This window comes from Leucoraja erinacea, chromosome 4 (genome assembly GCF_028641065.1).
Source record: "Leucoraja erinacea ecotype New England chromosome 4, Leri_hhj_1, whole genome shotgun sequence".
In the NCBI taxonomy this organism is placed as follows: domain Eukaryota; kingdom Metazoa; phylum Chordata; class Chondrichthyes; order Rajiformes; family Rajidae; genus Leucoraja; species Leucoraja erinaceus.
Window position 1 is genome coordinate 100,586,148 of NC_073380.1, and position 14,308 is coordinate 100,600,455.

General features: G+C 43.1%; 1 protein-coding gene across 1 annotated transcript in view; it reads left to right on the forward strand.

The window, feature by feature from the left end:
- LOC129696734 (coiled-coil domain-containing protein 102A-like) overlaps window positions 1–14,308 on the forward strand; it is a 466,367-nt gene that overhangs the window by 200,734 nt on the left and 251,325 nt on the right. The window contains exon 6 of the mRNA XM_055634868.1: window positions 9,637–9,846. Within this exon, the coding sequence (XP_055490843.1) occupies window positions 9,637–9,846 (210 nt within the window). The remainder of the gene's footprint in view (window positions 1–9,636; window positions 9,847–14,308) is intronic.

Consider the following 14,308-nt stretch of genomic DNA (forward strand, 5'->3'; position numbering starts at 1 on the left):
TTGACTCCCTAACTTCCACCAACATGTCTCCTGCTGCACCAGAGGACCTAACACCCTCGACCACCGCTACACCACCATCAAGAATGCTTATTGTTCTATCCCTCGCTCTCACTTCGGTAAATTCGGCCATGCCGCTGTGCTGCTTCTTCCTGCCTACAGGCAGCAATTAAAGAGCGCACCCCCAGAGGTGAGGACAGTACAGAGCTGGTCGGGGGGGGGCAGAGGAAGAACTCCACGACTGTTTGGAGTCTGTAGACTGGGCAATGTTCAAGGACTCGGCAACGGACTTGAACGAATACGCCACAGTCGTTACAGACTCCATAAAGAAATGTGTGGAGGACTGCATCCCCACAAAAACCTTCCGAGTGTTTCCCAATCAGAAACCTTGGATGAACTATGAGATCCGCACTCTTCTGAAGACCAGACACCGGGCATTCACGTCTGATGATACAGTTGTCTACAAGAATTCCAAATACGACCTTGGTAAGGCCATCAAAAAGACAAAAAGGGACTTCTGCTCCAAAACTGGAGGATGAGACAGATGTTCGGCAACTGTGGCGGGGCCTGAATGCAATCACCTCCTACAAGGCGAAATCAGGAGGCAGCTCGAATGTCAGTGAAACATCACTCCCTGACGAGCTCAATGCGTTCTAGCACGCTTTGATAAGGAGAACACTAATGTGCCTTCCCGAGCCTCCATTTGCTGTGATGGTATTTCAGTCACAGTCACAGAGGTCAACATCAGGAAATCCCTCAGAGGGGTGAACCCTCGAAAAGCACCTGGACCTGATGGTATACCCGGTCGTGTTCTAAAAACCTGTACGGACCAACTGGCTGAAGTTTTTACGGACATTTTCAACCTCTCACTTCTGAGGTCTGAGATTCCCACCTGCATTAAAAGGGCATCAATTATACCAGGCGGCGATGGCAGTGGAGAGCTGGACTCCCCTGCAAGGCTGCTGGTGCGAAGGTGCGGACACCCGGCTGATGGACCCACGGTCCTGCTGTTTGGCGAGCCACAGCTCGTAGGCCCGTTCAGCGAGCTGCAGGGGGTCGGCAAAATCTGACCCAGCGAGGAGCAGGCTGATGTCGTTGGGCATTTGCTCGAGGAAGGCCTGCTCGAACAGCAGGCAGGACTGGTGGCCATCCATAAAAGCGAGCATCTCGCTCAGCAGAGCGGACGGCTTACGATCGACGAGGCCGTCTGTGTGTAACAGGCGGGTCGCGCGATCACGGCGACTGAGCTCTAAAGTGCGGAGCAGCAGCGCCTAGAGACATTCATACTCTGTCGAACACAGGTGGATTTTGTGGGTACGGCAGCAATCGGGTGGCAGTCTCTTGACCGAGCGCCCCCACCACGTAGAAGTAACGAGTGGCATCCGCGACGATGTTGCGGAGTTCGAATTGAGCCTCAATGTGGGCGAATAACACTTGACGCTGTTCCGTAGGCAGTTTCAGGGCAACCGTGTTTTGCTGGGCAGGCTGGGGGTCGACATTCATTTTAAAGATCCAAAAAACATTCGGACCGGCGGGGTCACCACTTTAGCGAGACAGGCAGGTTGAGTTAAATAATTTTTATTGGCAAACAAAAATGATAATGAAACTAAGTACACGTGTGCCTGGTCAGCTAACACTGTAATAGCTACTGCTACTGGGTGGAGCGCTGACGACTGCCTAGAAAAGCCCGCGAACGAAACCTCGTGGTCACGTGATGGAGCCAACCAATGACGAGGGTTCAAAGTTCCCCAAACCACCACTAGGTGCTGCTACAGTATACTATTTAATGTTTAGCTGTGCTTCAGATCTCATGTCTTCTGCATCAAATTCATTGTAATTTTCTGTCTCCACAATATTACCCATTTCCTGTCCCGTCTCTGCCTTACTTCTACTGAAACATTTGTGTATGTTTCTATTTTGCCAGACCACTACTCCAATGTTCTCCCAGCTGGGTGCTCAGCTTCCATTCTTCATTAACATGAAAGCTTTACTGCTTAGATCCTCATTTGCTGCACAATTTGGTTCACCCATCGTCTTAGCTGGTTGCTTTGACTCTAGTTTTGTGGGTTCTGAGGTGGCTGGTGAGGCCAATTTGGGAATGACAGACTTTTCCACAGATAGGAGAGGTGATGGGCGAAGGATGCATATATGGGTAACTTGTCTTCTGTGCCAGCCAGGTTCAACTGCCCATTCATCAACACTTCTGTTAGAGTGTTTTCATCAGGGATCAAATTCTTCCCTAATTTAACTCCTTCCCATCATTGCGGATTCCCGAAGCTAAGCAACCTTCCAACCTCTAGTGTTCTCCCGTGTTATTTTGTCTCCCAATTAGCAGCTGCACCCTCAAGATATCCATGCTATAAATTTTAGTTATCAGCTAACTGGGTTGCAGAGAGTTAATTCAATGCACGTTTCTTGCACAATGAAAGCATTAACTCAGTTATTTGAATCAGTGTCCGGTGATTCATGTGACTGTTTTTCATGGCTATTTTTATGTAATGATCATCTTCAGTTTATTCACACCCCATCCATCCATCCATCCATCCATCCATCCATCCATCCATCCATCCATCCATCCATCCATCCATCCAAAAACACCAAGTTCATCTGCAAATTCATCAATTTAAATATTCCTTACAATTTGTTAATCTTTGTTTTAATGCGATTGAAAAACATTTTTAAAGGGTTATTCAGGCTCAAGAATGGATTAAGTAGGATTATCGGCTTTTCTCTGCCAAAGTTGACATTTATAATACTAAAAATAATAGGCAATAGAACATATAAACTGCAACACAATTAATGGGAAAAATAAGCCTTTACAGATGTTCACCATCTTCACTGCAGGCCTAAAGCTTTTTAGAATTTAGAATTTATATTAAAGAAAAACATGATTATCTTTCATTATGAGAATATCAGTGGCTAAATCACCTCTGTGCCCAGAGCTGATTTCTAATGAATATATTATAGGTTGCAAACATTTTATTGGTTTGACCTTTTAAATGTAGAAACCATGCCTCATTCATGATTAAGTCTCTGCAGGTTGATTTTGTAGTGTGTTAACACTATTCTCCTTCCTTTGTGCGTAGAATTTTATTGTTATGTGTATTTGCTTTTCAGTACTGTATGAAACTTAGGGAAAGCCAATTTTCTGCATGCATTCATTCTGAATTAAGGTGATATATTTGGTCATCATTGAAATACAGAAATGATTTGCTAAAAGAATGTGACAATCACAAACTACTGTTACAAAAGCCTGGGATAAACTGAAATTGTCATTAAGCTGGTTCTTGCTCATTTGCTTCATGTCAAGTACATTTTGAATTAATCATTATGAAAATACATTACAACTATTCATATTGTGTTGAAAACATGGTACCACAGATTAATTTTACTAATACACTGAGGATTTTCCTCCCTGGTCACTCTATTTTTAAAAATTGCATCATGTTTTTGCAGTGAACACAGATCAATATTATTGGGACTAGGGGAGAATATGTGTTCGGCATGGACTAGAAAGGTCGAGATGGCCTGTTTCTGTGCTGTAAATTGTTATATGGTTATATGGTTATTAATATTTGAGCTATTTCGTGGGTTTGCGGGTGCAGGAACCTTGATTTGACTGATCTCTGGTGCTTTCTGCGTGGAGCTTGCAAGTTGTAAACACATGGGTTTCTTCTGCGGTCTCTGGATTCCTCGCATATCCTGAAATGAGTACTGGGTAGGAAATTGGTAACTGTAAGTTGCCCACCAATGGAAGGAAAGTGTTGATGACTATGGGAGGGTGAGAATAAATTGTAGGGGCACATGGGAATAAGAAGAGGAATGAGACTAATAAAATTGCTCCTCCTCCAGGGGTCTGCATGGACATGACTAAACAATAGTTTTGAGTTCTAGATTGGATGAAATGTGCCATTCAACATTAGATTTTAAACGTGATATCATTGGAAAAGACCTCCTCGAGGAAAAGTGACAATCGCACCCTTGAACAAAGACAGTATAAATATATATCAATAAATGAGGTGATGAAGAACAGAAGAAGCTTCATAGAGTCACACAGCACAGACACAGATCCTTCAGTGCAACTTTCCATGCCGACCAAGATGTGCCATCTAAGCTAGTCCCATTTGGCCGCATTTGGCCCACATCAGTCTGAACCTTTCCTTTCCGTGGACCTGTCCAAAAGTCTTTTAAGTGATGTTATTGTACTTACCTCTACTACTTCCTCTGAGAGAAACAAAAAATGATAGATGCTGGAATCTTGAGCAAAACACATAGTGCTGGTCAGGCAGGCAGACTGTTCTGGCATGGGGTCCAGTGGAAGTTACTTAACTGGATGCAGAAAGTATCTGATGAAGGGGCCCAACTTGAAATGTCAAGTCTCGATTCCCTTTTAAGATGCTGCCTGACCCACCGTGTTCCTCCAGCACTTTGCGTTTTACTTCCCTTAAGTTCCATTTTTGTTCCATTAACCACCACCTTTCATGTGAAAAAGTTGCACAATGGGTTACTGTTAAATCTTTCAGCTCTCACCTTCAACCTGCTGGTTATTGATTCCACTATCCTGAGAAAATATACTCTGTGCATTCATCCCATCCAGTCACTTCATGATTCTGTCACCTCAATAAGATTATTCCTTAGACTCCTGCGCTCCAAGAAATAAAGTCCTAGTCTCCCCCAACAGCTCAGGCCTGCATGTCCTGGTAACATCCCCGTAAATCCACTCTGCACCTTGCTCATCTTAATAACATTTTTTCATTTAACAGGATGACTAAAACTAAACAAATGCTGTAAGTGTGGCCTCACCAATGTCTAGTACAACTAGACACATAGAACATAGGTGCAGGAGGAGGCCATTCGGCCCTTTGAGCCAGCACTGCCATTCATTGTGATCATGGCTGATCGTCCCCTATCAATAACCCGTGCCTGCCTTCTCTCCATATCCCTTGACTCCACTAGCCACTAGAGCTCTATCTAACTCTCTCTTAAATCCATCCAGTGTTTTGGCCTCCACTGCCCTCTGTGGCAGGGAATTCCATAAAATCACAACGCTCTGGGTGAAAAAGTTTTTTCTCACCTCAGTCTTAAATGACCTCCCGTTTATTCTAAGACTGTGGCCCCTGGTTCTGGACTCACCCAACAATGGGAACATTTTTCCTGCATCTAGCTAGTCCAGTCCTTTTATAATTGTATAAGTGTCTATAAGATTCCCCCTCATCCTTCTAAACTCAAGTGAATACAAGCCCAGTCTTTTCAATCTTTCCTCATATGACAGTCCCGCCACCCCAGGGATCAATCTCGTGAACCTACGCTGCACTGCCTCAATCACAAGGATGTCCTTCCTCAAATTAGGAGACAAACTACACAATACTCCAGATGTGGTCTCACCAGAGCCCTATACAACTGCAGAAGAACCTCTTTACTCCTATACTGAAATCCTCTTGTTATGAAGGCCAACATTCCATTAGCTTTCTTCACTGCCTGCTGTACCTTGCACGTCAACTTTCAGTAACCGGTGTACAAGGACACCCAGGTCTCGCTGTACTTCCCCCTTAACTAACCTAACCCCATTGAGATAACTGTAACATAATGTCCCAAAATATATACTCAATTCCCGGACTGATGAAGACCAGCATACCAAATGCCTTCTCTGCTAACTTTCCCATCATAGATTTTAGGCTTATTGGTCTATAGTTCCCGAGTGTTTCTTTGCAGCCCTTCTTAAATAGAGGTACAACCTTAGCTACCCTCCTGTCTTCCAGCAACTTAATAATGTCTAATGGTGATGTATATATTTTCTGTCTGGGCTCTTGAAATTTCAGCCATGATCATATTGAATGGCGGTGCAGGCTCGAAGGGCCGAATGGCCTACTCCTGCACCTATTTTCTATGTTTCTATGTTTCTATGCTTCTTCTATAGCTACCCATGGTTTATTTGTATATACCTGAGCATGTCCTGGAGATTTATCTACTTTCATATGTTTTAGAGTATCCAGCACTTCCTCAACTGCAAAATGAATTATCCTCAATACGAGGAGAGAAATATTAATTGAGGACCGTCTCCTGCAACACATTGATGATTATTTACATGATTGTTTTCTGAGGGGCCTTATTCTCCCTCTAGTTACCCTTTTAGCCTTAATATACATAAAATCTCTTTGGTTTCTCCGTCATCTTATCGACAAAAGCTATCACGCCCCCCTTTTTGCCCTCCTTATATTGTTCTTATATATCCTCCTCAATCCCCTATATTCCTCCAGGATCTACACTTGATCCCACCTGTCTATACAGGACCCATGCATCCTTTTTCCTTAACAGGGCCTCAATTTGTCTTGTCATTCAATATTTAGAACAGTTTGCCCTTCATTCAAACGGAAACATACCTTGAATTCTCACTATCGCACTTTTAAAAACATCCCAATTTCAGTTTTTCCCTCTATAGAAACATAGAAAATAGGTGCAGGAGGAGGCCATTCGGCCCTTTGATCCAGCCATTCATTGTGATCGTGGCTGATCATCCCAAATCAATAACCCGTGCCTGCCTTCTCCCCATATCCCTTGATTCCACTAGCCCCTAGAGCTCTATCTAACGCTCTCTTAAATCCATCCAGTGATTTGGCCTCCACTGCCCTCTGTGGCAGGGAATTCCACAAATTCACAACTCTCTGGGTGAAAAAGTTTCTCACCTCAGTCTTAAATGGTCTCCCCTTTATTCTAAGGCTGTGGCCCCTGGTTCTGGACTTGCCCAACAATGGGAACATTTTTCCTGCTTCCAGCTTGTCCAGTCCTTTTATAGTTTTATATGTTTCATATTAAAGCACACGGCATTGGGGGTCAGTATTGATGTGGATAGAGAACTGGCTGGCAAACAGGAAGCAAAGAGTAGGAGTAAACGGGTCCTTTTCACAATGGCAGGCAGTGACTAGTGGGGTACCGCAAGGCTCAGTGCTGGGACCCCAGCTATTTACAATATATATTAATGATCTGGATGAGGGAATTGAAGGCAATATCTCCAAGTTTGCGGATGACACTAAGCTGGGGGGCAGTGTTAGCTGTGAGGAGGATGCTAGGAGACTGCAAGGTGACTTGGATAGGCTGGGTGAGTGGGCAAATGTTTGGCAGATGCAGTATAATGTGGATAAATGTGAGGTTATCCATTTTGGTGGCAAAAAACGGGAAAGCAGACTATTATCTAAATGGTGGCCGATTGGGAAAGGGGGAGATGCAGCGAGACCTGGGTGTCATGGTACACCAGTCATTGAAGGTAGGCATGCAGGTGCAGCAGGCAGTGAAGAAAGCGAATGGTATGTTAGCTTTCATTGCAAAAGGATTTGAGTATAGGAGCAGGGAGGTTCTACTGCAGTTGTACAGAGTCTTGGTGAGACCACACCTGGAGACCACACCTGGAGTTTTGGTCTCCAAATCTGAGGAAGGACATTATTGCCATAGAGGGAGTGCAGAGACGGTTCACCAGACTGATTCCTGGGATGTCAGACTGTCTTATGAAGAAAGACTGGATAGACTTGGTTTATGCTCTCTAAAATTTAGGAGATTGAGAGGGGATCTTATAGAAACTTACAAAATTCTTAAGGGGTTGGACAGGCTAGATGCAGGAAGATTGTTCCCGATGTTAGGGAAGTCCAGGACAAGGGGTCACAGCTTAAGGATAAGGGGGAAATCCTTTAAAACCGAGATGAGAAGAAACTTTTTTCACACAGAGAGTGGTGAATCTCTGGAACTCTCTGCCACAGAGGGTAGTTGAGGCCAGTTCATTGGCTATATTTAAGAGGGAGTTAGATGTGGCCCTTGTGGCTAAGGGGATCAGGGGGTATGGAGAGAAGGCAGGTACGGGATACTGAGTTGGATGATCAGCCATGATCATATTGAATGGCGGTGCAGGCTCGAAGGGCCGAATGGCCTACTCCTGCACCTAATTTCTATGTTTCTATACCCCCTCATCCTTCTAAACTCCAGTGAATACAATATATTGCCTGAGAATTTTTTCCTGAACCTATTTGCCAAATTTCACCCCATCTAAGTAAGCCCTTGGAACTATGGCAGTCTCAATTTATATTGGTAAAGTTAAAATTCCCTGTTTTGACAATCCTGGTAGTCTTGAGCTGTCTGTAATCTCCTGGCACATCTGCTGCTCTTAACTCCCATTGACTATTTGAAGATCTATAGTATACTTCCAATAGGGTGCACATCCCTATTCTTCATCCACAGATCCACCCATAGCCTCACTGGATGATCCTTCAGTAATGTGAACTTGGACCACAGCCATGATGTTCTCCTTTATCAATAAACTCTATGTCACTTGTAGCACCTGTACCCTGGAACATTAAGCAGCTAGTCCTAGCCTTTCCTTGGCCAAGATTCTGTCATATTGCTCCTGACTACCCTGTCTAATGAACTTGCTTTGTTTGATAACTATATGACTTCCCATCCTCTCACCTGTCTCACTACTGCATTGGATCACATTCCCTTACCAATCTAGCATAAATCCTTCCAAACAGCACTGGGAAAACCTGGCTGTCAGGTTGATGGTTTGCGTGAAGCATAAGCACTGAGATTAGCCAACTAGTTCAAAAGGCCTCTTTGTGGATTGTGAAGTCAATTTAAATGTTCTGATTGCTGTCTGAAGTGAATGTACACACATGCAGTATTTTAATGCGGTAGCATCTCTAGTTCTATAGTTCTGAAATATAATTTTCAGGGGTTGGGAATACCAGCAGCTGACGGAAAACAAGGACAATAAAGGCAATAGTTACATGTTTTTATAACAGTTTAGGTGAAGCTGCATTGCTGCCGCAAGCTTCCACCATCCACCTGATTCCCTCACCATTACAAAGACAACTGTGTTCACTGGGCTTGTGTCACAGAGTCATAGAATCATAGAGCTGTACAACATGGGAACATGCTCTTCAGCACAAATTGTCCATGCCAACAAAGTTGTCTTTCTGGGCTTGTCTCAATTTCCCATTGGGCCTATATCCCTCTAAACCCTTCCTGTTCATATGCATTTCGTTGTCTCTGTACTGTACACTGACAATGACAATTAAATTGAATCTGAATCTGAATCATTGTGGTCGAAAATTGGGCTTCTACCGTATTGCACTCCCTGTATTAATATTAGAACTCTAGAGTTCAGATTCCCTTCTACCCAACCATAACATGCAAAAGCAGGTAGGGAGCACCTTGAACCTCCCTTGATGCTTCTGCATATTAATACAAATTAATTTCTGATGAGCAGCTAAGCCCGTGGATGAGTATGACTTCCAAGCAAGTAACTTGTAAGGAAGAATAGGCACTTTCTGTAGATTTATAACTCTCGAGCCTGCCAAGAAAATCTGGCTTTCCAGGTGAACACTGGGTCCTGAACTTTTCGCAATGCCCTATGTAAGGATAGCCAGATACCAACCGCTGTTTAATGTTTTACACGACAAATTGACCCCGGGTGCATAGTAGATGCTGTTGACTTTTATTGAGCATTACCTCAAGAGAAGAGGGGCAGAGAAAGACAAAAAACAAGCATTATGCAAAAATTATAATTTTTGTGGAATAAAAACTATGTGTTGAAAAGTGAAAAGCTATCTTGGTCTTGTGATTCGTGACTCACCATTACTTTCCTCTTATTTGCAGTTGGAAAGACTCCAGGCTGAGAACACTGCTGAATGGGGGAAAAGAGAACGGCTGGAGACCGAGAAGCTGGGGCTGGAGAGGGAGAACAAAAAATTTAAAGCACAAATTGATGAGCTGGAGAAGCTGCTGGCAAAGAGGAGCCAACAAACAACAAATTTAAATGATTCTGACTTCAAAGCAATGCAATGCGAGCTATTTGACAAAAATAAGGTAAGAATGGGTTACGTTGTGGATTAGTAGAGGTGAGACACTTGCCATAAAATAGGCACATTTATAATCCATCACTGATTAATTGACACGAAAAATATCTGCATGGTATGTAATCTGGCCATGTAATCTACATTGCTTGTGAAAATAATGCCTGGGCAGATGTTGGGATCGACCCTATAGGGTCAATACAACACCTTTAGCTGAAGGTCTGTTTTGTTCATTTTATGAAAATGACTTTGTCATGTAAATTAACTCACACAGGGGTCGGTGGAGGAGAACCAGAATGGAGTTCAACATCTGGTTGAAGTCCACAGTTTAGCAATTTGTGTATCTGTTGGAAACATGGTGCACCACCTGCTGAACAACATCACAACTTAGGTTATTTCTCTGAGGACTTGTAGAGTACATGGTGCGAGTGTGTTGAAAGATGATCATGTACACTGGAAACCAGTAATTGCATTTTTCTTACTGCAACATGTTACTTCTGGCCTCTAATAAAGGCAGAACAATCTCAAAACTGACATGAACAAAGTAGAAAATATTACCTTTGCAGGTGATATTGGATTTCATACACTTGTACTTTAAGTAAAGCATTGATATTCAGTTTATAGTGTTTTCTGTAGATATTGACTTCCCCCCCCAAAAATTGGTCAGTTATCCCATCCAGATTTACAGTTTTGAAGTATTTATTTCTCAGCATCTATACTATTACTAAAACTCTCATCTTGTCCTCTTCCGGTTTGTGTTGTTTTTAAATTTACGCAAAAACGGTACCCTATATCGCTAGGATTTTTCGCCAGCTTACTCACCATTCTCCTCTGCTCCAAGGGCACCAAGTTTTGTTCCGATCGGTGAAATATTACAAAGGTTATTGGTCTGTTATTCGACTGGACAGCGATGCCCCTTCCGGCACCCGCCGAGTTAATCACCAGGTCCTTCAGGAGCAGAGTGTGGGCTGTGTTTGCGGGCAGCGGCGGGTGGTGTTCGCGGGCGGGGGCGGGTGGTGTGAGCGCGACAGGCGCTGGGTCGGGAGCCGCTGAGTGAGTCCGGAGCCGGGTCCTGGAGCCGGTGAGCCCACACACCCCCCCACACACACACCCCTCCCCCACAACCCCCCCTCCCAACACACACACACCGCTCCCCCCCACACACACCCTCCCCCACAAACCCCCCCTTCATCCCCACACACCCCCACACCAACCCCACCAGCCCCCGACAGGCCCCCATCTAAAACTGTCCCCCTGCCCAGACTGCTGGACGCTCCCCACCTGAAGCCACAGAAAGCTCCCGCCATTGCGTTGGGGGAACAGGTGAGTGGTGGAATATTGCATTGGGGAATGGGTTGTGTTGGGGGACCAGGCCTCCCATGTGACTAGACTGAGTGGACCCAAAAGGGTCCCACTTAGTCTAGTTACCTTATAAAAATGGAGTTTTGGAAAAAGATAACTTAAACCTTCCAATGTCAAAATGAATAATTATCAAGAAAGCAAAATAAAAACTAAAATATGTACTGCTTTTTATTTAGTTTGCTTGTTGAGAAAGTAGTCTTCAAACATATCATACTAAAGAATCTCCAAAGGCACTGAGTCAATGGCAGAGAAAGGATATTCCTGTCAGCCCAGTATAAGCTGCAGGGAAACACATCACCTTCCCAAGCCCTTAGAGGGTAAATGCAGGGATTGACAAGAGGCAAACTCAATTGGGCGGAGTGATATTTTTAGTGTTTATTTGATCAGCTGTATTTAAAGATGTCTTTAAAAGATTTTAAATGCTTGTAGGAAAATTAGGTTAGGGACAAGGATAGTATACACTTTTCTTTATAACATACCAGATTATTTTGCTTGTCTTACAAATCAATAGCCACTGCCATTTACTGCAGATGTGGCACGGATTTTCTGCAGCCATTCTGTGCCATTGGAAGCTGTACCCCATCCTTTTTCTGTACCATTATCCATCTCTCTGAGCTATTCCCCATGTCTCTTGCCATAGATATTGTCCTGGAATTTGCAGTCAATAGTGAACTGAAAGTTCCACGTTCTGTTCTTGAAGGAAACTGACAATCTCTATTAATGATCTTCATGATTGGAGTTCTGCTTTCATGACATTGATTGTTCTCAGGGTGTAGAAGATATTATAACATCCACAAGTTGTCTGGAAGAAAATGTAACAAATATTTCTACTCGATACAATATAGAGATTGATATAAACATATACATCGAGGGCTTTGTTTTCTGCATAAATAATTCATAAAAACACTTTAATATCTGTTAGGTTTTGTAAAATTTGTATGTAAGAATTGCAATTCATAAAAATAAAGATTTGTTAGGTCATAAAGCACTAATTTGGGCTTAACACAACTTTTCTTGAGATCTGTGAGGGTTTTTAAAGAAATGTAATAAAAGCAGGAAGTGCTGGAAACACATAGTAAGAAAAACTGGGTTAACATTTCAGATCAAAGATCCTTCAGGAAAGATTGAAGATCAATGACTTTCTCATGTTTTCTAGTCTAAACATTGACCTCAATCTATTTCTTCGTTGATTTGTTTGCGCAGACTGTTTTAATGTTTGGTTGCTTCACTTTTTGACCAACTATCCTTGTGTAAGGAGAGATTATAGTTGTTGGGACTCTTGACAGCATGTGAGTTTGATCTGAGAGGAGGATGGGACTGGGGTTAAAGGGTTTTGCTTGGAGCTACAATTCTGTATCCGGCGCTTACCATTCCTATCATAGACCTCTTAGAATACATTGCAGGCACTAAGCCTGACCACTGTTTCTACTGCACCATGCACACTGAATCATCAGGATTAGGACATAAGCCAATCTTTTAAATGTGAATGCGCACACCATCGGTGAGGGCATTCATGCACTTATTGGATGGCTTACCTATTGCCGAGAACATTGATGCTTTCATGGATAAAGATAGCAATGCAAAAGTCCACCAAATTTTGTCTTGTCTTCCCTTGTCATCACTTTCTCTGCAAGACCATACGATGACGCAGGGATAGAAACATAGTAACATAGAAAATAGGTGCAGGAGTAGGCCATTCGGCCCTTCGAGACTGCACCGTCATTCAATATGATCATGGCTGATCATTCAACTCAGTACCCTGTACCTGCCTTCTCGCCATACCCCCTGATCCCTTTAGCCACAAGGGCCACATCTAACCCCCTCTTAAATATAACCAATGAACTGGCCTCAACTACCTTCTGTGGCAGTGAATTCGAGAGATTCACCACTCTCTGTGTGAAAAATGTTTTTCTCATCTCGGTCCTAAAAGACTTCCCCCTTATCCTTAAACTGTGACCCCTTGTTCTGGATTTCCCCAACATCGGGAACAATCTTCCTGCATCTAGCCTGTCCAACCCCTTAAGAATTTTGTACGTTTCTATAAGATCCCCCCTCAATCTTCTAAATTCTAGCGAGTACAAGCCGAGTCTATCCAGTCTTTCGTCATATGAAAGTCCTGACGTCCCAGGAATCAGTCTGGTGAACCTTCTCTGTACTCCCTCTATGGCAGGAATTTCTTTCCTCAGATTAGGAGACCAAAACTGTACGCAATACTCCAGGTGTGGTCTCACCAAGACCCTGTACAACTGCAGTAGAACCTCCCTGCTCCTGTACTCACCTCCACCGATACCTGCACCTCACACATTCTTCCATGCTATTGGAGAAGTGCATTATTCCATAATCATTAAGGTGTAGCATCTGCTTTCCGCTCAGTAGAACTGTGATATAAGCTGTACTTGTCTCCATATCTGTTTCTGCTCCATGGTAATATATGTTGGACCATGTGAAAAAACACCATCTGTTTTCCTGCCCTATGAACCCTAACTATCTGTCCTAGTAAAAGGAAGCCTAGTCATTGTGCTTTAGCGTGTGAAGCCTTTGATGAATGGGATATGCAAAGACACTGTGGAAGGTTAGACATTTAAATTAGAACTTTGGAGTTTTGTATGTCATCACTTTTGCTGTTAAGATCCAGAATGAATATTTGAGTAATACATGTATGATGTATGAATGAGAAAAAAATGTGTCACCAAGTGACCACCATTTCCCTGACCCCAATGGTGAAAGACTGGGCATTTCCATGGTATCTTCTCAGCAGATGTTAGATGAAAGATGGTGCATACACATTTCTAGTCCCAATGAGTTGGTAAAGATTTTGAACTTTTTAAATATAAAACATTGGGAAAATTCTGCAGGTCTATTCCCTTCCTTCTTGTAATCATCCACTGTGGCTGGATTCTGGAAAATGTGCTCTAACTTCTGGAGCTGGTTGATGTTGGTTTGCCAGTTGAACCCTTAGATTTGGAAGGTTTGCAGAAACAACACTGGTAGTATGTGGTACGAGGTGCCTACAATAGGTTATATGTATCTCTATTATATATTACAGTATATTTTATATTATATTATAATGTTATATTATATTATATTATGGTATATGATATTATAATATGTTA